The 25,065-nt window shown below is 44.1% G+C and overlaps 1 protein-coding gene across 1 annotated transcript in view; it reads right to left on the bottom strand.

The window, feature by feature from the left end:
* DEPTOR (DEP domain containing MTOR interacting protein) overlaps positions 1–16,188 on the bottom strand; it is an 85,564-nt gene extending 69,376 nt beyond the window's left edge. Inside the window, exons 1-2 of the mRNA XM_063131093.1 lie at positions 16,117–16,188; positions 15,058–15,156 (exon numbers count right to left, since the gene is read on the bottom strand). Of these exons, the coding sequence (XP_062987163.1) occupies positions 15,058–15,146 (89 nt within the window). The 5' untranslated portion in view covers positions 15,147–15,156; positions 16,117–16,188. The remainder of the gene's footprint in view (positions 1–15,057; positions 15,157–16,116) is intronic.
* Positions 16,189–25,065: the final 8,877 nt, after the last annotated feature.

The following is a 25,065-nucleotide window of genomic DNA, read 5'->3' as shown; positions in this document are numbered from 1 at the left end:
TGGGAGTTGTAGTCCAACACATCTGGAGCGCCCCAGGTTGAGAAAGGCTGCTCTAGAACAACATTCCCCGATCAGTTTTCCAGAATCCCATAGTCACCTCTCCACATGTTTGAGAGTACAAGTCGCAGCATTCCTGTCCATGGGACATACTGACTTGCAATGATGGGAGTTGTAGTCCAACATCTTTGGAGGGCACCAGGTTGGGGAAGGGCTGCTCTAAACTGCCCAGAGAGCTCCGGCTATTGGGCGGTATAGAAATGTAATAAATAAATAAACAAACAAAAAGTAGGTGGCCCTAAGTTGTTCGTCATCAGTTTTCCACAACCCCACAGTCACCTCTGCATATCCTATTCTCCATCCTGTCCTCATGGTTTATATCTGCTTTGGGAGAATGAGAATTTCACTGGCACTTTCTGCCTCCTTAGGGAGGATGTGGCGTTATAGGCCTGTGAGCCTTAACTCTCAATTTCCCTGCTTTTTGGAGTTTGGTTGAAAACTGTACAGCCTATAACGTTGTTTTGTAAACCGTAGGTTTTTTGTTTATGGAATTTCATGGTTTTGTGTAACGGATGACCACACAGGAAAGAAGCCATATAAATGTATGGGCTGTGGGGAAAGTTTCAGCTCTAGTGGGACCTTGAGTAGACATCAAAGAACCCACACAGGGGAGAAACTATAAAAATGTGTAGAGTGTGGGAAAGCTTTAAAATTATGTTCACCCTTACTTTACATCAAAGAGAGCTTCGGCTATTGGGCGGTATAAAAATGTAATAAATAAATAAATAAATAAATAAATTCACCGAGGTGAAAAACCATTTCTGTGTACTGAGTGTGGAAAAAGCTACAATCCCCTACACACTTTCCAGGGAATAAGACCATTACATTCAATGGGACGTACTTCTGAGAAGACACTGACAATATTTGCTAGAGGAGGCAGCCATTTTCTCTCAATGTTCCAATATAGCTGAGGCAGGTGGGGGGGAGGAGGCACTACTGAGCATGCTTACAAATCAAGATGGCCACCCTATATATTATATTCAATAAACAAAAAACCAATGGTTTACATAATAACATTGAGGCTCTAGGGCAAAACAATAATAATTAAAAATCAACCGAAGGGATTTTTTTAAAAAAAGAAAAGTCATTCCACCAACTACAATGAAGGCCGAAGAAGACACCACCACTGGATTAATGAGTAAGGGTCTCATTCCATCAATTGTCATGGTTCACATGACACTCTAAGCCATAATGTTTAGCTCAAAATGCTTAACCACTGTGGTTTAGCATGCCTTTTGAACAGGGTTAGTATGTAATAAACGACACACAGGAATAAAAGCCACACAAAAAGCTAATGCAGTTTTTGGAAGCATTACTTTCTAAATCTTTTAAATATCAGATGTGCATATTACATATGACTTGGGTCTGCTGGAAAGAAGGTGACCATTTTTTATCAATTTCTCAATGTGAGCCAATAGTGTAATGTTGCAGCATAAAAGGCTAATGCAGTTTTTGGAAGCATTACTTTCTAAATCTTTTAAAAATCAAATGTGCATATTACATATGACTTGGGTGTGCTTTCAGATAGCCTGCTGGAAAGAAGGTAACTTTTTTGCTGGCAGTTAGAGTAGAAAACATATAATAGCGGAATAGGTGATGAAATCATCTGACCTGGCGTAAGGCATCTATGGTACTTCTGTTCCTTCCCAGGAGCTCAGGGCAGAAATAACATCTCCCCTTCCTAGCCCCCCCTCCAACAACCCTGTGAGGTAGGCTAAGCCAAAATTGGGTGGGATAGCTAATACCCTGGAACACAGAATCAAAGTTGAAAGTGAACTTGATAGGCTGCAGCGCTGGGCTGGAAACAACAGCATGAAATTTAATAGGAATAAATGCCAAGTTCTACACCGAGGAAAAAGAAACCAAATGAACTGTTGCAAGATGGGGGGGGGATACTTGGCTCAGCAATACTAAAAATGAGAAGAATCTTGGAATTGTTGTAGATCACAAGCTGAATATGAGCCAACAATACGATATGGCTGCAAAAAAGGCAAATGTTATTTTGAGCTGCATTAATAAAAGTATAGTTTCCAAATCAAGTGAGGTGCTGGTTCCTCTCTATTCGGCCCTAGTTAGGCCTCATCTGGAGTATTGCGTCCAGTTCTGGGCACCACACTTCAAGAAGGACGCAGACAGAGGAGGCAACCAGGATGATCATGGGTCTAGAAACAAAGCCCTATGAAGAGAAACTGAAAGAACTGGGCATATTTAGCGTGGAAAAGAGAAGATTGAGGGGAGAGATGATAGCACTCTTCAAATACTTAAAAGGTTGTCACACAGAGGAGGGCCAGGATCTCTTCTCGATCCTCCCAGAGTGCAGGACACGGAATAACGGGCTCAAGTTAAAGGAAAACAGATTCCAACTGGACATCAGGAAAAATTTCTTGACTGTTAGAGCAGTGCGACAATGGAATCAGTTACCTAGGGAGGTTAAGTGCTCTCCCACACTAAAGGCCTTCAAGAGGCAGCTGGACAAGCATCTGTCAAGTATGCTGTAGAGTGGATTCCTGCATTGAGCAGGGGGTTGGACTCAATGGCCTTTTAGGCCCCTTCCAATTCTACTATTCTATGATTCTAAGTGTGGTAGGCAACAGAGGGTAGAATCCCACATGAGTCCTATGTAGTGCAGACCCATTGACATGAATAAGACTTATGTAAGTTTTGACCAAGTTAAGTTCCATTCATTTCAATGGGTCTACTCTAAGTAGGATTTACCTTGGATTTTACCCTCAATATATATTTTGGACTACAACTCATTGGCTGTGTTGGTGAGGGCTTATGGGAATTGTAGTCCAAAACATGAGAAGCCAGGATCTAATTTGCAGTAGACCTAGAATCCAGTTTTAAAATCAGCAGGAAGCCTAAGCAGTCTCCCCCCCCCCTCCCCATACTTTTAACAGGGCAATCCTGTGCAGGTCTGTATGAGGCTTTTTTCCAGAGAGGCATGCCCAGGATTGCAGCCCCAGGATTGCAGGAGGCGGCAGCAACAACAACAACAAGCAGCAGCAGCAGGTTTGCTCGGCAAGGGGAAAAAGCCCTGCAACTCCCAGGGAGCTGCTAGACCAGTCTAAGGCTTGGAGATGCTGGGAGTTGTAGGACTTTCTTCTTCCAAACACGAGAAGGGCCAGGAGGTGAGCTGGATCCAGGCACTCACCCGAGGAGAACTTTCTTTAAAGTAAGCACCCTGGAGACCTCGTGGCGCGCTGATCTCTCTCCCTTGTGCTCCCTCGTGCCGAGGCCCTGCATGGGAGCCTGTTTCCCCGGGAGAGCAGCCGTGAGGAGGCGGGGCAGCCGTTTGTGTTGTTGTCGTTGGGTTGCTGCTGCTGCTGCTGCTGCTGCTCCGTCTGGTCGTTGTTGGGTTGCTGCTGCTCTGGCTCTGCCTCCGGTCCTGCTGCTCCGCTTCCGCCCGGCTCCCCCTTCCACTCCCCAGCCGGCCGGGGCTTCTCAGGTGTTGCTAGGCTGCTGCTGCTGCAAGGCCTGCGCTGCCATCTTGGGGCAATTGCCGGGTCGCGCTGACAGGGAAGGAGGGGCAGCGGCAGCAGCCACATTTTGTGTATCCTGGACTGGGCAGCGAGCCCCCGGGCTGGCTCCTACTCCGGATAGCCCTCAAGACAGGAGGGAGGGGGGGAGAGCGCCGCTACTGCGCATGCGATGTGTTATGAGGCCTCCATTGACTTTAATGGGGCAATTTTTTTATTATTAAAATTCAATGGAAGGGAATTTTAAAAAAAGAAAGGCCATTCCATCAACGAGATGGACTGGGGAACACGATCCCACCAATGGATTGGAGGGTAAGGGTCCCAATTCGGAGCTTTCCCTGCGCAAAAAAAAAGTCGCCAACCCCAGTTTTCAGTTTCACTTTTGAGTCAGAGAGGATTTTTTTACTTTCGTCCTTTCAACTGCCACCACCCCTTCAATATTTCACCAAACTTCTTGAAATTGCCAGGGTATGTAAAACCAGCATTTCTTTCTGGCAGGTCGTATTTTCAGAAAGATTGGTGAAACATTTTCCATTTTATGAACGCTAGAATGACCCACCCCCCAATTTACAGGGTAACATGGTGGAATGCTCTTTTTACTGATCGCCTATAACACAGGGGACACTACAGTGTCCCCTGTAATTTCCAGGATGTTAGTGATGCCTTGTTGAAATTTATGGGACTGCTCCAGGATCCTGAAGACTTATTGACTGCGATATAAAAATCTACATTAATGATTAATACTTTTGAGTGGTTGGCCTTTGAAAGTTTAACACTTCCTCATGTTCTCTTCTTCCCATCTTCCTCTTTTCCAACCCTCACAAAAACAAAACAAGGTTAGAGTCTTACACTGCAATTCGGCACAAGTTTACTTGGAAGCCCCACCATGTTTAATGAGCTTACTCCAAAAGTGTGTTTAGGGCTGTAGCTTTAATTGCCACATTAGATGGGGTAGCCATGTGTCCTACTAAACAGGGGTCAGTCCTTTATTGGAAGGGCCAACAGAGGACAGTTCTCTATTTGAAGGGCTGTGCTGTCAAAGTCCAGGTTAAAGATGAAGAACCGTAACACGAGAGAGCAGGTAGGGGGCCTGGAAGTCGCCTATCAACTGTTAGCACCTGGACAATAAACTGGCACACAGGTCCCCTGGTGAGTGATGCATTAAATCACAGTAATTATTTCTAAATTTGCACCTACACATATAAATTAGTATATACAAATTGGTGTCCTCTTTCGTCCGTTCTTTTGGTGATGCATCAGCGGCCAACCTATCTGTTGGTTCTGCAGAACAAGCTCAGAGCAAGTCCAATGATACTAGTGCTGAATATAATGTAAGTGTGTGGTTCGTTTAAAAAAGGAACACAATTTACACATGTTGTGTTGGCACTCAGGAATAATTTGTTGCTGGTGAGAATCATGTAGTCAGAAATTTTTTTAATGTTGACTTGGGGTGCTTCTAGACCAGGGGTGGTCAGCTTGTAGCCCCTCAGATGTTTTAGCTCCAACTCATCCCTCACCATTGGTTATTGCTGGCTAGGATTAATGGGGGTTGTAGGCCAAAACATCTGGAAGGCCACAAATTGCTGGCACCTGGACAGACAGCTCTTAGTGCTACCAAACAAAAGGCCTTGTGCAGCTATACTGTCTTTTCCTCCTTAATGGATTATCTGCGGTAAGAAACAAGATGGACGAACTGATGGGAAAACATAGGTGGTTTGCAAGTGGAAGATGGCATCACCTGGACCCCACCGTCCTGGTAAAATTTCATTAATGAGGCAAGGGAATTGCACAAAAATGGCTCTTCCGGAAACATCCTTGGTCTCAGTATTTGCTAACGTCAGCCATCACCTTGGCCAGATTTCCAAACCTCGATTTGCAAAGGCAGACCTGTGCTAACTACAAAATGATGGAGAGAAAGAAGAAGACAGCCATGACTTCCATGACCAACTTGTGAACTCTTAGAAATGTCTGGCTTTCTGGCTGCTATTTGAAACAGGATCCTTGATTAGACTGGGGTGGGGGAACCTTGAATACGTTTTTTTTGTCAAGAGTCGTATGCTGGCAGTGGGCAGAGCAAGAGCCAAAATTGGGGGAGGTTATTTATTTATTACATTTATATCCCAGCCTTTTTCCTCCAAGGATCTCAAGGCAGCATACATTTTATCCTCACAACAACCTTGTGAGGTAAATTAAGCTGGCCCAAAGTCACCTAGGCCACAGCTAGACCTAAGGTTTATCCTGGCATCATCCAGGGTTCACCCCTGCCTGAGCACTGGATCCCCTGTGTGTCACCTAGATGAACAGGTTTGACCCCTGGATGATCCAGGGATAAACCTTAGGTCTAGCTATGGCCCTAGTGAGCTTCATGGCTGAGTGGGGACTTGAACCTTGACCTCCTGAGTCCCAATCCAACACTCGAACCACTACACCACACTGATTCTGCCAACCTCTTCTCTTTCTCTCTTTTTCTACCAACCCCTTTCTCTCTCGCTCCCCCTCACCACCCTGCAGACTGCCAGGAAGGAACAGATCAGCTTTGGCTATTGGGCAGTATAGAAATGCAATAAAATAAATAAATAAATAAACTCATCACTCAAAGACACTCATCCCACAAAGGCCCGTGCCTTTGTCTCTCTTTTGAAAGAGGAAGTAAACAACGTGCACGTGGCCCATTCAGTGGGCTGTTTTGATCTCGCTGCTTCTCCTGCACACAGCAGGAGATAGCGGCAACTTCCATCTTAAAAAATAAGTCGGACTTACTGGGGTGTTTTTTTGTCGCGCGAAGAAGGCCAGAAGAGGCAGGAGGCAGACTTCGTTGTGAGAGGGACCTGTGAAAATCCATGAGTGTCCAGTAACGAGCGTGCAATAAAATGCTCACCCGATGGAACTCTAAGAGTGCTTTTCTCACTCTGTCCATATTGGCTTCCCCTCAACGCTTATCCCTTCCTGGCGGAGGTCTGAAGTGGCTTCTTACAGAGGGCTTTCCTCCTCCTTTCCATTTCTTCATGCATTTTGGCTTCCCCATTCCTTTCCCCCCTCTCCCCATGCTTTTCTGCGTTCGGGTTCCTGGAATAGGGTGACCATATGAAAAGGACAGGGCTCCTGTATCTTTAACAGTTGCATAGAAAAGGGAAGTTCAGCAGGTGTCCTTTGTACACATGGATAACCTGGTGAAATTTCCTCTTCATCGGTTAAAGCTGCAGGTGCCCTGCCCTCTTTTAAATCTGGTCACTCTAGTATAGCTCCTGCAGCTTTAACTGTTGTGATGAAGAGGGAATTTCTCCAGGTTCTCTATATATGCAAATGACATCTGCTGAACTTCTCTTTTCAATACAACTGTTAAAGATACAGGAGCCCTGTCCTCCTTTTCATATGGTAGGGTGACCATATTTGGGAAACCAAAAAAGAGGACACCTAGTGTGTGTGGGGGGAAGCAGCTTTCTGAGTCCTGCAGAAAGTACGTTATTCCCCCACCACCTTAAAGAACCCGATTGGAGTGGAGGAGGGGAAAGGATTTCATTCTGCACCACCACCATCCACTCCAATTGGGGCCTTTTCTATAATGTCCATGAATGACCCACTTTCCCCTTTAAGACCTCAATTGGAGCTCGGGGTGGGGGAATGATGTGCCTCAAGAAAGCATGTCATTCCCTCCTGCCATGCTAATGGCAGCCTTAAAGGGGAAGGTGTGTCATTCCAGGACATTATTGAAAATTATAGAAAATCTCCCCTGACACCATGGAAAGAACAAAAACCAGGACAAATCCGGGGAAATCCTGACAGTTGGTCACCCTACATATGGTCACCCTACAGGTTCTCCCCAACTACAGACCACACATTCCCTATCGGTGGGCTCGATGAACCCTTGTTCTGAGCTAGGGAGCTAATTTTTACACGCCCAAGGAGTCATGTGCTTCTTCTGCTCTTCCCAGTCATGATGCATTGTATGCCATACCATTCTTACGGTATGCATTTGAAATATGCAACACTTGTTCAAATTAACTTTCACCCAGTTATACATCAGTTCACCTGTCTCAGTACATCATCTCAAGCAGCTGTTTTAAAAAACTTTTTTGAAGTTTCAGCATATACTCTACCACATGCCAAAGCGTATTTAGGTGGGTGAATCGGTCTAGATCTTCTCCGTGTTACTTTCACATGTGTTCACCTGTGAGTTTGTCCCATCCCATTTCTGTAGAAGTCTGTTTGAAGTCTGTGGTGTTTTATATATATATATATAAAAAAAACTGCACGAAAATTACCATTAAAATATTTATTTAAATACCTATTTTAAAATGTATTTCTTTTCAAAATACACATTTCTAAATGAATTTTGATGTGTTTTCCATGTGTTATGTATCAGACTATCCTGGAAATGGGAAAAACAGTGGATCATTAAGTTCTGATTTACACAGTAGTCAGGGATGGTATTACAGGGGGGTGGGGGAAACACCTCCCCAGACAAAGAGCTCCTCCCAGGGTACTTAGAGCCCAAGCAGTTGCCCTAGGATGCAAAGTACTGATATACTGGGCCTGACATGGTTCTACCACCCAAGAGATGGTAGATTAGAACCTGGATGCCAATTGCTTGATTTGTTTTTTTTTAAAAAAAAAAAAATCTTATAGTCTAGGCCATGTGCAGCCACAGCAGAACTCAGCATGATTAACAGGTTTTGTCTAATATAAGCAGCTGCCCATACTAAGCATGCATGGTATACAAGGAATGTGGTGTGTCTATCTATCTATTATCCTCCTCCGTTTTTAAACACATTTGCTGACCTACTATCAAACAGCCCGTGCAATAATACACTGAGCTTAAAACAAAAATAACACAAAATTACACCCGATTACAGATACTGCAGGAAACAATGGGTTTTACCAATGGCGAGCAACTCTACAGAACAGTAATCATTTGAAAGAGGACAACTCAGAAGCAAAGCTACAAAAGGTGCAATCCTACGCATGTTTAGACAGAGAGAGAAAAAGTTCATTGCTCGCTGAAGAATGATGGGGGTTGTAGGGCTTTTTTTCTGTCTAAACATGCATAGGATTGCGCCCTAAAGCACACACAGAAAGAATGGCAAAAAACCTCCCCTCAAACCAGTTCTTAAACAACCGGACTGAAAGTTAAATTAAATGTGATGCTAAATGCGATTTTGCATCCTTTAATTGGGATTTTCCTTCTTCTTAAAAAAATAACTGAAGCCCTAGGAGTGAAGGGATACAGTCTGAATTGAGATGGTAGTATGTGGGTAGGCCTAATCTCATCATGGTCTCATTTTTCCCACAATCAAGCTCATTTAGACTTGGGTCCACAACAGATTGTGAGCCTTTTCGTTTTCGTCACGGAAATTCACGCGTATTTCTGTGTACGTTTTTCAAAAAGTAGACATTATTTCAGTATGTTCCTGAAAGATACACGTTCTTAATATGATTTTTTTCCACAGACAAATGTGTTTTTGTGTACATGTTTAAAATATACAATTCTTTGTGGGCACATTTCAAATGCATGAATTTGGCGGGATTACACATTTCACACACACACACACACACACACACACACAAATAGTTGCAAGCCTCAGAAATATACATTTATATTTTTTACATTTTATTTGTCTATGACACAAAGGCTGTTACAACCACAATAAAACAAGATGTCTCTATGACAGCCAAAATTCTTACAAACTCATAGGGAGAGAATTCATTAAAAGAACCAAACTGAGAGAAAATGCTGAGATTTATACTGTTGAAAAAATGATACAGACCCCAGTAGCAATAATAACAGGAAATCATAGCAGATGGTCCCCTCTGCAATCTACACCTGATTTCTTTCGGAAATTTTGACGGACTTTTTGAGTTGCTGCAGCAAATGTTGCAACCTTGATTGTAATCGCTTTACTGTATTCTGCTAACAGATCACAGATAATATTAGCAGTGGGCCATCCCGGTCTTGCTCTCAGGAAATCTCCCATAAAATGATTCATAATATCTTTATACAAGGAGCAAGAAATGTACAGATTTCAACAGCAAGATATGGTCCATTCCGTGTTTAATCTTGACAGCTGCGAATTGGGTGTTTTTCCATTGAAATGTGAACCCAACAAGTTTCTTACCCATCCATGGGTGGAGGGTGAGGCCTTTCTTTCAGCCTCCCACCCCTTTCCCCACACACATACTCACCACTGTCTCACTGAAAATCCACTACTGATACTGCTATTTGTTCCTGAAGCTGGTAATAGCAGAAAATAGTAGATAGTGCAACGTGTGGAGGTATTTTCACCAGAAAAAACAGTGCAGCAGAAAGTGGTTAACACCCTCTCCCAAGCCGTGCACCTAATCAGAATTATCCAGCGCCCACAATAGCTGCTTTTAATTAAAAAGAAAATCACAGTATTTAGAGACTCATTTAATATCATGCCTAGTTCAATCTGACAGCCACTTCACATGCCTTGAGTGTGATTTTTCTTCATAGAAAGGCAAGGCACAAATAAAATAAATAATAAAATAAACAAATTAAGTTACTTAAGACGTGCATAGCAGGTCTAAGCAGATCAGAGGGTATTGCCAGTGAGAATTCCTCTTTCACTCAAGCAACGAATTGGTCCTACTGAAGAACCAAGGCAGAACTGGAGACTGGATGAAACCCTCAGATGCAGCCTTATACATGTTACCAAAATGTATAATTACCCAGTTTGTAATACAAATGCCTCAAGCACACAACACTCGAATGTCTTCTGAGTCAAGCACCATTTCAGCTCTTCAATTCTTCTCTGGCTCGGAATGTGAAGCAAGGTTCTACACACACATACTCTATGGCTGCTTTGAAGGAACATATGCAAACAAACATTCTCTAATATTAGCCTCCTATAGTTTCCCCATTCCCATTGAAACTTGTTGAACCACAAAGCTCATTGCTTTGTAGGCGCATGCACAGGAATTCTTTTAATGTTAATATCTTACTCCCAACGAAGCTCTGTGAAGAACACAGCCGGGTCACACAGTTGAGGAGTCTTTTATTTGGTGAATAACTTGTCTTTTTCTCTGTTGTTACTTGCAAACATGTTACGTGGTTGCTATCTTCTTTCCAAAACCAAAACCCTGTCTTGTTTCCATGTTTGTCTGGTCTTCTGGGAATGCTTGTTACACTTCCTAGCAACTCTCAGCTATGAGTGATGCTGCAAAGTACAATTTCCAAAGAAATTGTATGTGTGCAGCAGCACTATCAGCACATCTGCACCAACTGGGAGAGAACAGTCAGAAAGTCTTCTCTGAACACTTCTGAGAAAACCTGTAAATACTGAGCCTAGAGGAGTTTGACACTGCTGAACTAGAAGCTACACTACCATCCTTTGGCCACCTGCACTGGGGGCACTTAAGAGCAGGTGAAGAGAAGGCTAGCAGTCTGGTCTGATTGCCAGAGTCCCCATTTTGAAAGCCTAGGTGCCTTATGGCCATGCTGGTGGGGGTTGATGTAGTCCAAAGTATCTGGAGGGGACCACGTTGGGGGAAAGCGCCTTATGGTATACCAAAAATGTAATGTGCATCCAAGACAAATGTGTTTCCAACGTGTATATGATCCAAAGAGGACTGATCAGCCAAGAAGGAATGGAAAACATGCATTTGCCATCAGATAACATATGAAATAGCCCTAGGTGGGTCTGGGAAAACCATGCGTTTCTTTGTTTACTGATAGGGATTAAGAGAGGTCATAAGTTGCAGAAACTGAAAAGATCAAAAGGGCATTTGGCCCAACCCTCCCCACCCGCCTTTGCAAAGCAGGATCATCCACCCATGAACCCATGAGCCACAGCCCCCTGCAAATATCTCATATGAAACAGCCAAGTTCCACAAGAAAAAAGCAGACATGCCTCACAATGGTACCTTCAGGGCAAACAGCTGCTGATATCTGAAGCAAACAAGCCACAATGGAAGGCAACCTTCACTCCTGCATTACTAGTCTTCAAATCTCAGGCAAGGCTGGCTCTACCATAAAGCAGAAAGAGGCAACTGCCTCAGGCGGCAGATACCAGTTGGCAACATTGGCAGCCATTCGGCCATTCCCCTCTTGGAGAATAGAGCTGTGTGTGGCCGCATGGCCTGTCTTCACCCTGTAAGCTAGCCTGATGGCCTCAGGTGCAGAGGACAACACTGACCTGTTGCCAGCACTGAAGTAAGATTAACTTCTGTACATGGAATGGAGGGGGCACCATCTTGTCCTTTGCCTCAGGCAGTAAAATGTCTCAGGCTGGCCCTGGCCTCAGGGAAAATGTATTCCCCAAACGAAAGCTGTAGACGAGTCAGACCAGCTAACTCTTTCTACCACTTAAAATTTGCTCAGGAAAAGAGCTGTGTAGCAAACACGGTTGCTAAATAGACAGCAGGCCATCAAAATTTCTGCGACTTTTTCAGTCTGTAAATATTTGCTTACTCTTTAAGTAGGGGTGGCTCGTAGCCAACAGAAAATTCAATCTCCTCTACCTGTTCTGAACATAACAGATACCACTTCCGCAAGTGTGCTGACAGGCTGACAGGTCATGTTTACAATAAAGTTTAGATTTCAACCTCTCTTACTACACCCGCAATTTTGTTGGGGGTTATCATTATGTGTGTATTCCTTCCGGATGTACTTTCACCCACACATTCTTTCACACAGAGAACCGGGTATTGGCTTCGCCAAGGCTATGAAACAGCAAGTCCTCAGTTCAAATCTCACCTCAGTCAGAAACTCGTAAGAACGTAAGAAGAGCCCTGTTGGATTAGGGTGGTCGCTTAACATACCTCCAAAAGAGGGTACCAATTTGCATAAGCTAATTGATAGATATGGATACAAATTTTGAAAGAATTACTATAACTTATATATAAAAACAATGTATCTCGTCATAATGGGAAAGGCCGTGACCAGGTCACCTCTGTTCCTTCTTGCTCACTCTGTTGTTATGGCACTTTGTCTTTATACCAGAATTGGGCCACTCAGGCCTTCAAACAGAGCAGGAACTTCTTTTAGCCCAAGGGCTGAACTCAATTTTGGAGAAGCTCTCAGGGTCCATATTCCAGTGGAGGTTGGGGTTGAAAGCAAAGAGCATGGGGGTGGGTGGGGTGGAATTGCAGTGTAAAGCTCTTACTCCCAGTAACCAGGCCTTAGGAGAGGCATTTCAACCTTTTAGAATGGGGGCAAAATTGCACAGAAGCCAGGAAACCAGGAAACGATCAGTGGTCGGGGAAAGGGAGTGAAGCCAGGGGAGCAGGTATCTGAGGAACCTCCAAAGGCTGGATTGGGACCCTAAGAGGGCAAGATTTGGCCCCGCAGAAGGTTCTCAACCCATGAAAGAGAGGATGTATTCAAACAGAGGACTGTCATCTGACAGCCCTTCAAATAGAGGACTGTCCATTGTAATGTAGGTCACATGGCCACCCCGTGGTGGGTCCAACCAAAAAGTCCATCTAGTCCAGCATCCTGTTTCATACATTGGCCAAACAGATGACACCAAACAGCCCACAAGTGAGGCATGGAGGCAACAGCCCTCTTCCGCTGTTGCTTCTCAGCAACGGGTAGCCAGGGGCATACTGCTGCTGAATATGGAGGTTCTACACTGATATCCTAATTAGCTGCTAATAGAGTTATCGTACTTATAACAAGTCTAAGCCCCTTTAAAAGCATTGGGTGAAGAAGTGCTTTCTTTTGTCCGGCTTGAATCTACTGGCAGCTGCATTCTAGTGTGATGCTAGGGAGAAAAACTTACCATTGTCTTCTCACTAATAGCTTTATGCAATACAGAATCAGGTGCGCCCAAGCCTGTTACTCAGAGTTAGGCTTTGGGAAGGCTGGTTCCAGGTTTTGGAGGGCCCTTGAACAAGACGCTCTCAGAAAGTCTACCTTCCCACTTAGTTATCGCTCCTCATCCTCTTTCCCATCATTTTTACCACTTCCTCACTTGAAAGGCAGAACGGAGAACCAGTGAGCAAGCAGACACTGGCATCTGTTACTCCTCCTTCTCACCACCACCACGGTCTGGGCCAGAGCGAGAGGCAGGCAAACAAGCAGACTGCACTGGTATAGAGGGGTAACTCCAGGGGGCTCTGGTCAGTGAGCCCCTACTGAAGTGTGGGCCCTTGACAGGTGCCTAACCATGTCTACCCTTGACACCATCCCTGGGACTAGGTACGCCTAACCTTTGTCTATCCGGCAGTCTAAGGCAAGTTGTTACTCTCTCTCTCTCTCTGCTACAGCCCCCCCCCTTGTAAGAACGCTGCCTTACTTTTCAGGGCTTTTAAAAAGGGTTACAAAGAGAACTATGCCTTTGAAATGCACTGTATAAATTAATAATAATCTTTAAAACATTCATTCATAGTCCATACAGCTCCAAAAAGCTTGCAAAATATATGTCCGATAACAGGTGAAATTGCAGAAGCCAGGAAGAAGCTTGGCTTGCTATAGTGTACACTCCCCCAGGAGGGTGGGGGGTCATCAGCTCATGCCCCACCTATTTCATTATTGTTCCCTGGTACCCGGAACCATTCCCTTAGGAGGGGGGAATTCAAATTATTTGAAAACCAAACTATATTATACAAACTATACGATCCTATATAAGCAATCTCTCTCTAACCAGTTTACCTTGGTTGGAGGACTGGGATTTTCTTGTCGCAAAGCAATTACAAACCGATTATTGCAGCAAACGTGACCAGATGCAAAGCTGCACAGAGAACGTGTAACTTTCTTAGCTATATGGAAGAGGGAATTTTGGTTGGCGAGTGCAGTTTTTGGCATGCAGGGTCTGAAAACCCGCCAAATGAAATTCTCTCTTTTACCTAGCTCTTTTCTTTTTTAAAGTACTGGAAACATTCATTCTCATAATCTGACCGCTCCAATTACAGTGTAGCACAGAGAAAGTACAGGTGTCTTCCCCCCCTTTCTTTCTGGTAATGTGTGAACATAGGGAGGGATGACCCTAAACCAGCTGTTCCCAACTTTGGGTCCTCGGGTGTTGTCAGAGTACAATGCCCATCATCACTGGCTGAAGATCATGAGAAATGCAGTCCAACAATTTCTGGAGACCCAAGGTTGGGAGAAGCTAATGACTTCAATAACTTTTTCATGCCAGCGGGAATAAAGAGTCATAAGCTTTGTGCTACCTACCTGTCAGTGCTTCCTGTGGGAATATAGGAAATTGCTTTCTTCCAGGCTGTCTATCCAGCCCAGTATTATCTGCTCTGCCAGGCAGTGGCTCTCCGAAGACAACTGGAGAGAAGGGGCTTGTGGGCTGGACTAGACCTTCACAGGCCAGATCTGGCATGCAGGTTCCCCATCCTTGTCTCAGGCAGAGATCTTTCCCCATCACCTGCTAGCTACCTAATCCCCTTTTAGCCAAAGATATCAGAGATTGCAGCTGGGACCTTCTCCACGCAAAGCATGTGCTCTGTGCTACTGAGCTGTGGCTGCTCCCATCCGTCGCTGTGTACAAAGAATCCCCCCTGCCCCAGACCTCACCTCACTTTGGCAAAGTAAAAAGACAAAGACTCCTACCGTAACTGCTCCCCTGTAAGCAGGACCTCGGCCATGTGTTCCAGTTCAGTAGCCCTCTGCTGCATGGGGCCCAAGCTACCTTCTTCCATTATTACCAACCTGGCCAGGGGACACAGAACAGCCAGAAGGTTAAAGAGAGCAAATCTATTTCTCAGTGTACCAGGACTTCAACCTGCAATTTAGCAACAAGCTTTTAACATCCTCCCGGGAAAACCATTCTGTACATATCTTCACCCCCCACCCACCCCGTAATTGGCATCATGCATCTTAAGCTGTGTCCTTTCCAGACAATTATGCCCTGCTTTAATTAAAAATCCCATCGATCCTTATTTCCCTTTTCTTTTGCTTTTGTTTCCTGCATGCCTATCCCACGCCCTGCCCTTGAGCTCTTTGCAATTTGCAGCCCGCAAATGTATTTATTCTCCAGCTTAACAACTTGTCACTCTCCCTGCTTCCCAGCCTTTGAGTGGAAATCTACCAAACAGTTGCTTCTCTGACCCACAGATCCTTTCCCTCCGGCACAACAGCTCCCTTGCAACGAAGAGACTTTTGCAGCCCATAAAAAAAAAAGCCCTGATTTAGGGGGAGCTAATTCTCCTTTTGACAGTTTGGAGTATTTTGACAGGTCATCCCCAAAACTGACCCCCCCCCCCCCCGCCAAAGCACTGCATAATGTGAACGAGAGAGCTTCGACTATGGGGCAGTATACAAATGCAATAAATTAAATAAATAAAAATAAATAAAAGACAGAAGATGAGCCATGCAGGATCAGACCAAGGGTCCATCTAGTCCAGCATTCTGCTCACCCAGCGGCCAACCAGCTACCCACGGGAAAGCCACAAGCAGGGCATGAATGCAACAGCACCCTCCCACCCATGTTCCCCAGCACCTGGTGTACACAGGCGTTCTGCCACTGGAGGTAGCCCATAGCCATGAGGACTAGTAGCCATTGATAGCCTCCCCCCATGTTGATGTCTTTGAAGGGGGGGGGTTATTTCAGTCGGCAAAAGAAGGAAACGCAACCCTCGCCCTTACCCTGCTCCGCGGGCTGCCACTCACCTGACTCGGGGCGAGCCGCTTTCCCTCCCGCCTGCTGGAGAGCAGAGATTCCAGCACTGGCTTCCTTGTTGTGGTGTGACAGGCGGCCTTGCGAGGGACACGTGGTCGCAGCACCGCGGCGGCCCGGCCAAGGCAAGCCCACCCAGCAGCGTCCGTCCCCCTCCGGCGTCTGGCACCGCGGCGGCGAGGAGCTGCTCGGGCTAAGCGCGCGTTCAATGTCAACTGCAAAGCACGGTCCAGCTCAAGGTCGGGAGGCAGGCAAGCAGGCCGGCCTGGGTTGGGGAGGGAGAGCCGCGGCGGGTTTACCGCCAGCGACCTTTCGCAAGATTGCAGAGCGAGCCGCCGAGTTGCAGGGAGGCGCTTCTGCAATTCAGGGATCCCGCCGCCGCCGCCGCCTCGCTCTCCCCTTCCCCTCTCCCCTCCTCTCAACGGAGCCTTTCCTGTTCTTCTTCCTCCGAAACAAAACAGAAATAGGGCCAAGGTGGGGTGGGGAGCTGTCAATTAAAAGCTGCAGCGCTGGATTGCTTCTTGACGAGGAAAAAAGCCCTCCAAGACCCAGCATCCCCCAGCCAGAAATCCTAAGCATGTTTAAAACGGGGGCTGGGGATGTCCTACAACTCCCAGCATCCCCAAGCCAGAAATCCTAAGCATGTTTAAGAGAGAGAAAAAATTGACCTACAACTCCCAGCATCCCCAAGCCAGAAATCCTAAGCATGTTTAAGAGAGAGAGAAAATTGACCTACAACTCCCAGCATCCCCAAGCCAGAAATCCTAAGCATGTTTAAGAGAGAGAGATAAAATTGACCTACAACTCCCAGCATCCCCAAGCCAGAAATCCTCTGCATGTTTAGACAGAAGGAAGTCCTACAAGTCCCAGCATATCCTATCCAACAATCCTATGCAGGCATAGATAGAAAAAAAAGTCCTACAACTCCCATCATCCAGCATGGCCTTGCTGGGGAATTATAGGAATTGCAGGACTTGTTTCTGTCTAAAAATATGTCTTCTTTTCAGTTTTGCTCTAGAGTAGGGCCTAATCTACACCAAGCAGGATATTGCACTATGAAAGCGGTATATCGTACGTGTCAATGGCCCCCAACAGTTGTCAGTGCACTTCAATAGCGCTATAAAGTAGTGGTGTGGCTTGTCCTTTATATACCGCTTTTGTAGTGCAATATCCTGCTTGGTGTAGATTAGGCCTAGGTGAAGGGAGTCCAGCTCTTAAAAAGACCTCTACCCCGCACTAGGGTCTCCTTCTGGATCAGGGCCCCTGTGCCAGCTCTGGAGTAAAACTGAAAACATAGCTGCTAGGCACACATTTAGGGCACAATCCTGTGCATGTTTAGACAGGAATAAAAGTCCTAGGATTGCACCCTAAAGAAGTACTGGGGCTCAAACCTCACTGGGAAGCCATACCGCTGTGTCCTGGAACTCCTGTCCTATAATTCCAGAAAGGTCTGAGAGTTATTCCTGCAGGAGGCACACACCAGGCAGTTTTGTCTTTACTGTTCTTTTAATTCTCTCCGCTGCCTTTTGTTATCAGTAGTGCAGTGAAAGGGTGTGTGAGAGGCGTGTTTACACAGAACTTTCTCTGGAGACAGAATCTTTTTGTTTGCACTGGGTTTGCTTGCTTGTGTCTGTGTAACAGTGCACTCTTGTGAGAGAATAACTATGGAGAGTTGCAAACATAAGAATGCAGCGCGCTAGCAGATGGGAGGTCTCCTCCATGAGACTGCTTGGCAGAAGTCTGTTTTATTTTAAGTAGCCTAAGTGGCTAGTAGCCTCAGTTTCTATGCTGGCCATTGAGGAGCAAGAATAGCTCACATGGAAGACTAGTGCTTTTTCTTGTTTGTTTACAAAAGTTACTAAACTTTTGTGGGCTTATTTACAAGGCTGGTTAACAAGATTTTCTTTATTTAATTATTTTAATATTAAGAACTTAAGAGACCAGCTGAACCAGACCAAATTATCAGGAGAATGAAGAGATGCAGAAGAAAAACACCTCCTTATCCACTTTCTCCATGCATAGTTTTATACACCTCTATCATGTCCTGCTCTAGTTGCCTCTTCTTAAGGCTACCCCTCCATAAAGGGCTGGAAGAACTCCCCTATTTCAGTTGACCTATTCTGCACCTTTTCCAGCTCCACAATATCCCATTCTGCCCCATGTTCTACTTCCCCTGAATTCTAGAGTTTTTCTACACAAGGCTGTTAATCTGCAATATCTACTTTATTTTGTCATGGAGCACTACAAAAGGAGTGTTTCCTTTCTTACTTTCCTGCTATATAACCTCTAGGTGGCACGATGGTATAGTGGAATAGCGCAAACACACAAGTGAAAAAAGTGGTTTCTTTCACTTTCACAATTAAATGCCACATTTTCCATGCTCAAAAAACAAGACAAAGAAACTCTGCAAAAGTGATGGTTAAACAGAGAAGTGAAACTGGGTCACAACATTGTCTAAAGAACCAGTAAACAACCATGCATAGGGTATGATGAGTTCACAATAAATGTCTAATGTAGAAAAACTCCTAGTTTAACTAGGGGTGCTTTCCGGATGGAGGGCTCCAAGAGCTAACAATCAAAAGATATTGTTCAGCTTTCCATTTTTCTTCCAGAATGGATTTTTCATAGAAAAAAGAAAGAAGTGGTGGGAAAACATCAGGTTACAAGTAGAAGATGACCGTCATGTTTCTTAAAAAACCTCCTACCTTCTTAGGAGACAATAACGAGTCCTGCTAAGTAATCCACAAAGCTTTATTTAAGCAATAAACATCTCTTCCCACCTGAAGAGTGTCTAATCTCTTGGAAACTTCTCCCTATGCAAACTAAGAGAGACAATTATCATTTCAAGGAGAACGGAAAGCCTTTTCCCAAAAGGTGTTAACTTCAGAGAGGTTAGTTCTGAGGCAGCTTCAGACACGATGCAAGCCAGGCCGACTTTTTCTCATCTTCCTTTCCTCTCTGTGCGTTTTAGCCTGCGCAGCACCCTAGGATCAGTTAGCCTGTCGGTGCCCTCTCCTTCAGAACGTTGGCTTCCCACTGCTTCTGTATGATTTGCCCTGGACGAGATAAGCTCTGGAGGGAGATCTTGACCAGCTGGAGGAGAAAGCGTGAGAGCTCTGTCCCCCACTAGTACAGGCTGGCCTGTGTCTGGGGCCAACTCCTCTACTTCAGAGTCTGATTCTGATTGATTACCTGAAACACCTTCTTCCAAAACAGGGGCAGCAGGGCTAGACATGACAATGACCATCTGGGGACGGACAGACACACACACACACACACACACACACACTTAAATTTCTGTGAATGAAGCAGAGCAACTATATGATAAAAGTCCTCTCGAAGCACCCTGGAAGGATTTCTAAAATTAATTCCAAAATTGGAGCATGTGCAGCTTGCCCAGTTTTCAGCTTCCTTCACTTTATTTGCACCTCTTCCCCTGACCCTCACATTATCAATGTGCATAAGCACATTGGAAAACTTAGTGTGCTAGATGCTAACCTATAGTCATGATAAGTCTACTAATTTATTTAGGGCACTATTATATAAACCGCATATAGAATAAAGAAAAAAACCATTACATATTATAATTTCAATTAAATGCAACTATCAATAAAAATATAACAAACAAATATATCACACAATATATAAATATTCATGATTTCCAAAAAATACCAAAAGTACGTAATATTATAATACTTACAAAAGAGGAAAAAGTTTCATACTTATCTATCACAATTGCATCTTAACTTTATAAACAAAATAAAATCCAACTAGTCTGACATTTTCTCTTTTGTTTTCCAGCTCTCAAACATATATACTCTTTTAGTTTTGTCATCTCAGCAATGTTCCAAACTTTCAGGGCCTGGATCCACTTCTCCATTTTTGAGCTACCAAAATTTTTGCAACCGTTAGTAAGTTCCATGCTAACCTCTCTTCTCTCTGAAGCAAATTACTCTAAGAGTGTCATCACACAGAGAAAAATCATGTTTGCTTACCGTTGCCTCTCCACCTGCGTGTTTATCCCGCATTACTTCCTTTTGAAAGAGGAAGTAAACAATGTGCACTTGGCCCATTCAGTGGGCTGTTTTGATCGCACTGCTTCTCCTGTACACTGCAGGAGAGAGCAGCAACTTCCATCTTTAAAAATAAGTGCACAGGTCCAAGTTGGTCTCTTTCTCTTGCTGATGCATTCAATTTTCCTTCCAGCACCTGGCCTGAGCTAGCCAATCACATTGTTCTTTGCCTCTTGGGTCTCTTCCCTCACTACAGTTAATTGGATGGCTTCTGTTTTCCTCTCCCAACCCCACTTTAAAGTTGACACGATGACAGCAGCCAGGTTATCACTAAAGCCAACAAGGCAAAGCTAAAGAACTCATGCTGAGTGTCAGCAGCTACTGCGAAAAAAGAATGAATGAGTAAATGAGAGAGCCAGAGAGCCTTTTAAGTCCTGAATCTCCCACAACTTCATTTTATGTGTCCTGAATCATCCACAACTCAGTTTCATTGGAAGTCTCTGGGTCATGACAGGGAGAGAAAATCTTCTGTCTTTTCCATTCATAATTTTATACATCTCTATTATGTCCACCCTTTATTTACTTTATTAATTTTTGTGAACCGCCCAGAGAGCTCCGGCTATTGGGCGGTATAGAAATGTAATAAATAAATAAATAAAGAGCCCCAAAATTGTCAACTTTCTTTGTAGGAGTCTTGCTCAGGCCTTTGATCATTTCGCTTGTCCTTTTATGCACCTTTTTCAGCTCGACACTATCCTTGCTGAGATGTGATGACTGGAACTGTTCAGTTTTAAAGCGTGGCCTTGCTGTAGATTCGTATGACAACTCCAAGATCTCTTTCCTGGTCAGCCACTGCCAGTTTAGACCCTATCAGTGTATACACGAAGTTGGGAATATTTTTTTCGCCCCCAAATATATCACTTCACACTTGTTTACACTGAACTGCATTTGCAATTTTAATGCCCGTTTATCCGGTTGAAGAACACTATGGAGCTCTTCGCAAAAAAAAAAAAAGGTTAACCACTCTAAATATTTTGATTTTGTAGAGTCAAAACTGTAGGTTAACCAAGGCCAATACTGTCTCCCTTTGGCTAATAGCCGGTTTGGGGCACGGTCTTTTCCTAGCCAGATCCCTTCATTGGATATGCCAGTCATTGAACCCTTATACATGCAAAGCTTGTGCTGTACAACACCATTGCGGCCTCTTCTTTAATAGGTTGTAGCTTTACCTTTTAATCCTAAAAATTCTATCATGAACTTCCTCCTAAAAAATCTAGCATTATCTTGTTTTCCTGCACATTCCTGATAGTTATTAGTTATTTATTTATTTATTTATTTATATAGCACCATCAATGTACATGGTGCTGTACAGAGTAAAACAATAAAATAGCAAAACCCTGCCACATAGGCTTACAGTCTAATAAAATCATAATAAAACAATAAGAAGGGGAAGAGAATGCACCAAACAGGCACAGGGTACAGTAAAACTAACAGTATAAAAGTCAGATCAAAATCAAGTTTTAAAAGCTTTAGAAAAAAGAAAAGTTTTTAGCTGAGCTTTAAAAGCTGCGATTGAACTTGTAGTTTTCAAATGTTCTGGAAGAGCGTTCCAGGCGTAAGGGGCAGCTGAAGAAAATGGACGAAGCCGAGCAAGGGAAGTAGAGACCCTTGGGCAGGTGAGAAACATGGCATCAGAGGAGCGAAGAGCACGAGCAGGGCAATAGTGTGAGATGAGAGAGGAAAGATAGGAAGGAGCTAGACAGTGAAAAGCTTTGTAGGTTAACAGGAGAAGTTTGTATTGGATTCTGAGGTGAACTGGAAGCCAATGAAGAGATTTCAGAAGTGGAGTAACATGGTCAGAGCGGCGAGCCAAGAAGATGATCTTAGCAGCAGAGTGGTGAACAGAAACCAACGAACTGATGTGAGAAGAAGGAAGGCCAGTGAAAAGAAGGTTGCAGTAGTCCAACCGAGAAATAACCAATGCATGAACAAGAGTCTTGGCAGAAGAGACAGATAAAGATCCTGGCAATATTATACAGGAAAAAACGACAGGATTTAGCTACTGCCTCAATATGAGGAATAAAGGAGAGCGAGGAATCAAATCTTCTGAGTGTCGCTGCTAAGGCAGCCAAACTGCCATACTATTTAGTGTTAATGACCACCACACTGAATGTGCTCTCTCTGCTCTTTCTACCTCTAAAACATGTTTAATAGCACACCTCATTAACAAGCCAGCCATGCTTAAACAAGTTAAGAGGTAACCTGTGGTTAAAAGAATGAAACGCTTCCCGTTTCTAGGCCAGGCTGCACTAGACATGTGACAAGCCCACAATAAGTTCCAGCAATTTTCAATGCTTCCTATCTGTCTTAGTCTTCAGTTTTTGCCAGAGAGCTCTGGCAAGTTAAAAGGCTGAGGAAAGGTAGGCGTAGGAGGTAAAAAGAAATTGTTCTCAACTTCTAATTTTCAGAATACGAAAATTCTGAATATAAAAATTCTAGCCACAGGCAACCATGCAGGTGAAGCAAGGGTGGTTTGTTCAATCCTTCCTCTATCAACCAGTGTCATATCCGAGCTAAACGCAGAGGAACAAGTGTCTTCCTCCATGACCATCACAGAAATACAGTGGGCTGGTGGAGGAAGGATAGATTGCTCTGTCTCTACCTCTAGAAATCTGTTTGGTAGAAGGGTGTTTTGTTTTTGTTTTTAATTTGCCTGCTAAGAAGCTAGTTTTCCCTGCTGGCCATTTAGGACAAGGCGTCTCCTGACCCCACCGCTATCCCAAGACCAGCATAGAAATGCAGGTTACTAATATCTTAGCAGGCTAGCAATTTTTGCTGTTGCTGAAATATGGTAACTTTTGTGGGCTTATTTACAAGGCTGATATAAATGCCATGATATTCCCATCTGATCCCTTGACAAAAGTAAATAAATACTGAGAAATTCTTTTCGTTAATTTTGCTTCAGCGCAATTAACATAGTACCTTTGGGTGATGACTATGACCTAGGCGGTGTAAAAGGCTGAATCCCGACATACTTTTAAAGGGGAGTGACATCTTATATCTTATTTCACACACATGTGAGAATTGTAAAGTTAGCCCCTATAAACCTGCAGGGAGTAAACAGCAGCCCATATTGGTCACTGATGAAGACTTTTTCCGTTGAAACGCATTTGGCCTCCTTCTTTGAAGTTTTAGACACATATTGGTCTGTGCAATATGCTTTTGTACTTTTAATGTGATATTGTTAATCTTTATTTTACTTTTTTGTACATTAAATATTATGGTTTCATTGTATATATATACCCTTAACTTTTGGTTGAGTATTGTATTCTTGTTTGTTAAGGACTACACCTTTTCTTGCTCTTTGCAGAATGTATACCAAACATTCTTATCTAACCCAAGCAATAGTTTAGGATACTTAGCACTTGAAACTTGCACACCACAAGCAACTGACGTCACTATTCCTTCCCACATCCTTCTAAGACAGGTAGGTCAATGCTAAAATTACGGCAACCATACAATATGCTGAAAGCCACAAGCCAGAATTTGGTCCCTTCCCCGAATAACATGCTGTTTGCAAGAATACATCAGCTGTCAACAACACTTGGATGGAGATTTCTCTCCAAGAGAGGACAGTAGTTGTCAGGGCTATCTGGAAGGTGAAGATTTCTAGTTGTAGGAGAAATCCCTCCTTTCAGTTCTGTATCACATTTATCACTGCAACATTCCCTTTTGCATGTGTTGTACCAGTCTGCCCCCATGTGGCTTTGTTTGAGCACAGAATCAAACTGAGGGATGTAGGGTTATTGCATTAGAGTAAAAATAAATTTAAAGAGGAATGTGTTTGCCAATCCTAAATCTTCCCGTTGTTTGGCCACATGTCAATGTCAAGCCATAGAAGAGCCGAGTTTGTACCGGAGCTGAAGGCCATATCGGAACTAGGAAGATCACTGCTCTTCAGGGTAGGCATGGTCAGGCACCAGCTGATGGCCCACACCCCAGTAGAGGCCACAAAGAACCCTCCTGGACCTTTTACTTCTCTTCACCATTGCAACCACCTCTTGCTCTGGCCCAGTTTTCTGCCCGTCAAGCAAGCAAGAGGAAGCAACGGTGAGAAAGAGGAGTATCAGCTGGTGAAAATGGCAGTGAGAACATGGAATCACTGAAGGAGGGCCCCCACTGAGGGCATCTTGCCCAAGGGGCTTCCAAAGCCTGGAGCTGGCACTGCTGCTCAGGCAAAATTCCAGCCCAAACAGGAAGACCTTTTGTTTAGGAAGGCTCCTCGGTCAGGCTGGGTGGGCAACGTTTTAATCTCATGCAGATTTGGGGGCATAGAGTTGCCAACTAGCCAACACAGCCATGCCTTGTAAGTTTGCCAATTTCTGCTTGTAAAGGGTACCATGAGAAAGCCCACCCCCAGCCAGCTGCAACCCTCAATTATGTTTAAGTCCCATTGAATTAATTGTGCCTAAGGATGCAATCTTATCCATATTTAGACAGGAAAAAAAATCCTACAACCCCCAACATTCCCCATCCAGCCATGCTGGGAATTTTAGGACTTTTCCCCCCTGTCTGAACAAGCATTGGATTGCACCCTAACTTTTACATAAATATGTACAGGGGCCAGGCTTTAAGAACCTTAACTCTTGCTTTATAGAAAGAAATGAATGGTTTTCCTGACTTTTGGCTTCAGCGGTGCAGAAGGGAGGGCAAAACAAGGGAAGCTGCAACTATAGAAATAATTAGTAGCAATAAACTAAAGCAAAACAGTGCAATTATTGAACCGTCTCTTAGATCCCTCACTAATGGAAAAAGAGTTGTGCTTTTATCCTGGTTGTGCTTTTTATACTGTATTTTGTATTTGTGCTTTTAATCTGTTGGTTGTTTTATTATGGTTTTAATTTTTGTGAACCGCCCAGAGAACTTCGG

Source organism: Elgaria multicarinata, chromosome 7 (genome assembly GCF_023053635.1).
Source record: "Elgaria multicarinata webbii isolate HBS135686 ecotype San Diego chromosome 7, rElgMul1.1.pri, whole genome shotgun sequence".
Taxonomy (NCBI): Eukaryota; Metazoa; Chordata; class Lepidosauria; order Squamata; family Anguidae; genus Elgaria; species Elgaria multicarinata.
This window is presented reverse-complemented; position numbering and strand designations above follow the sequence as displayed.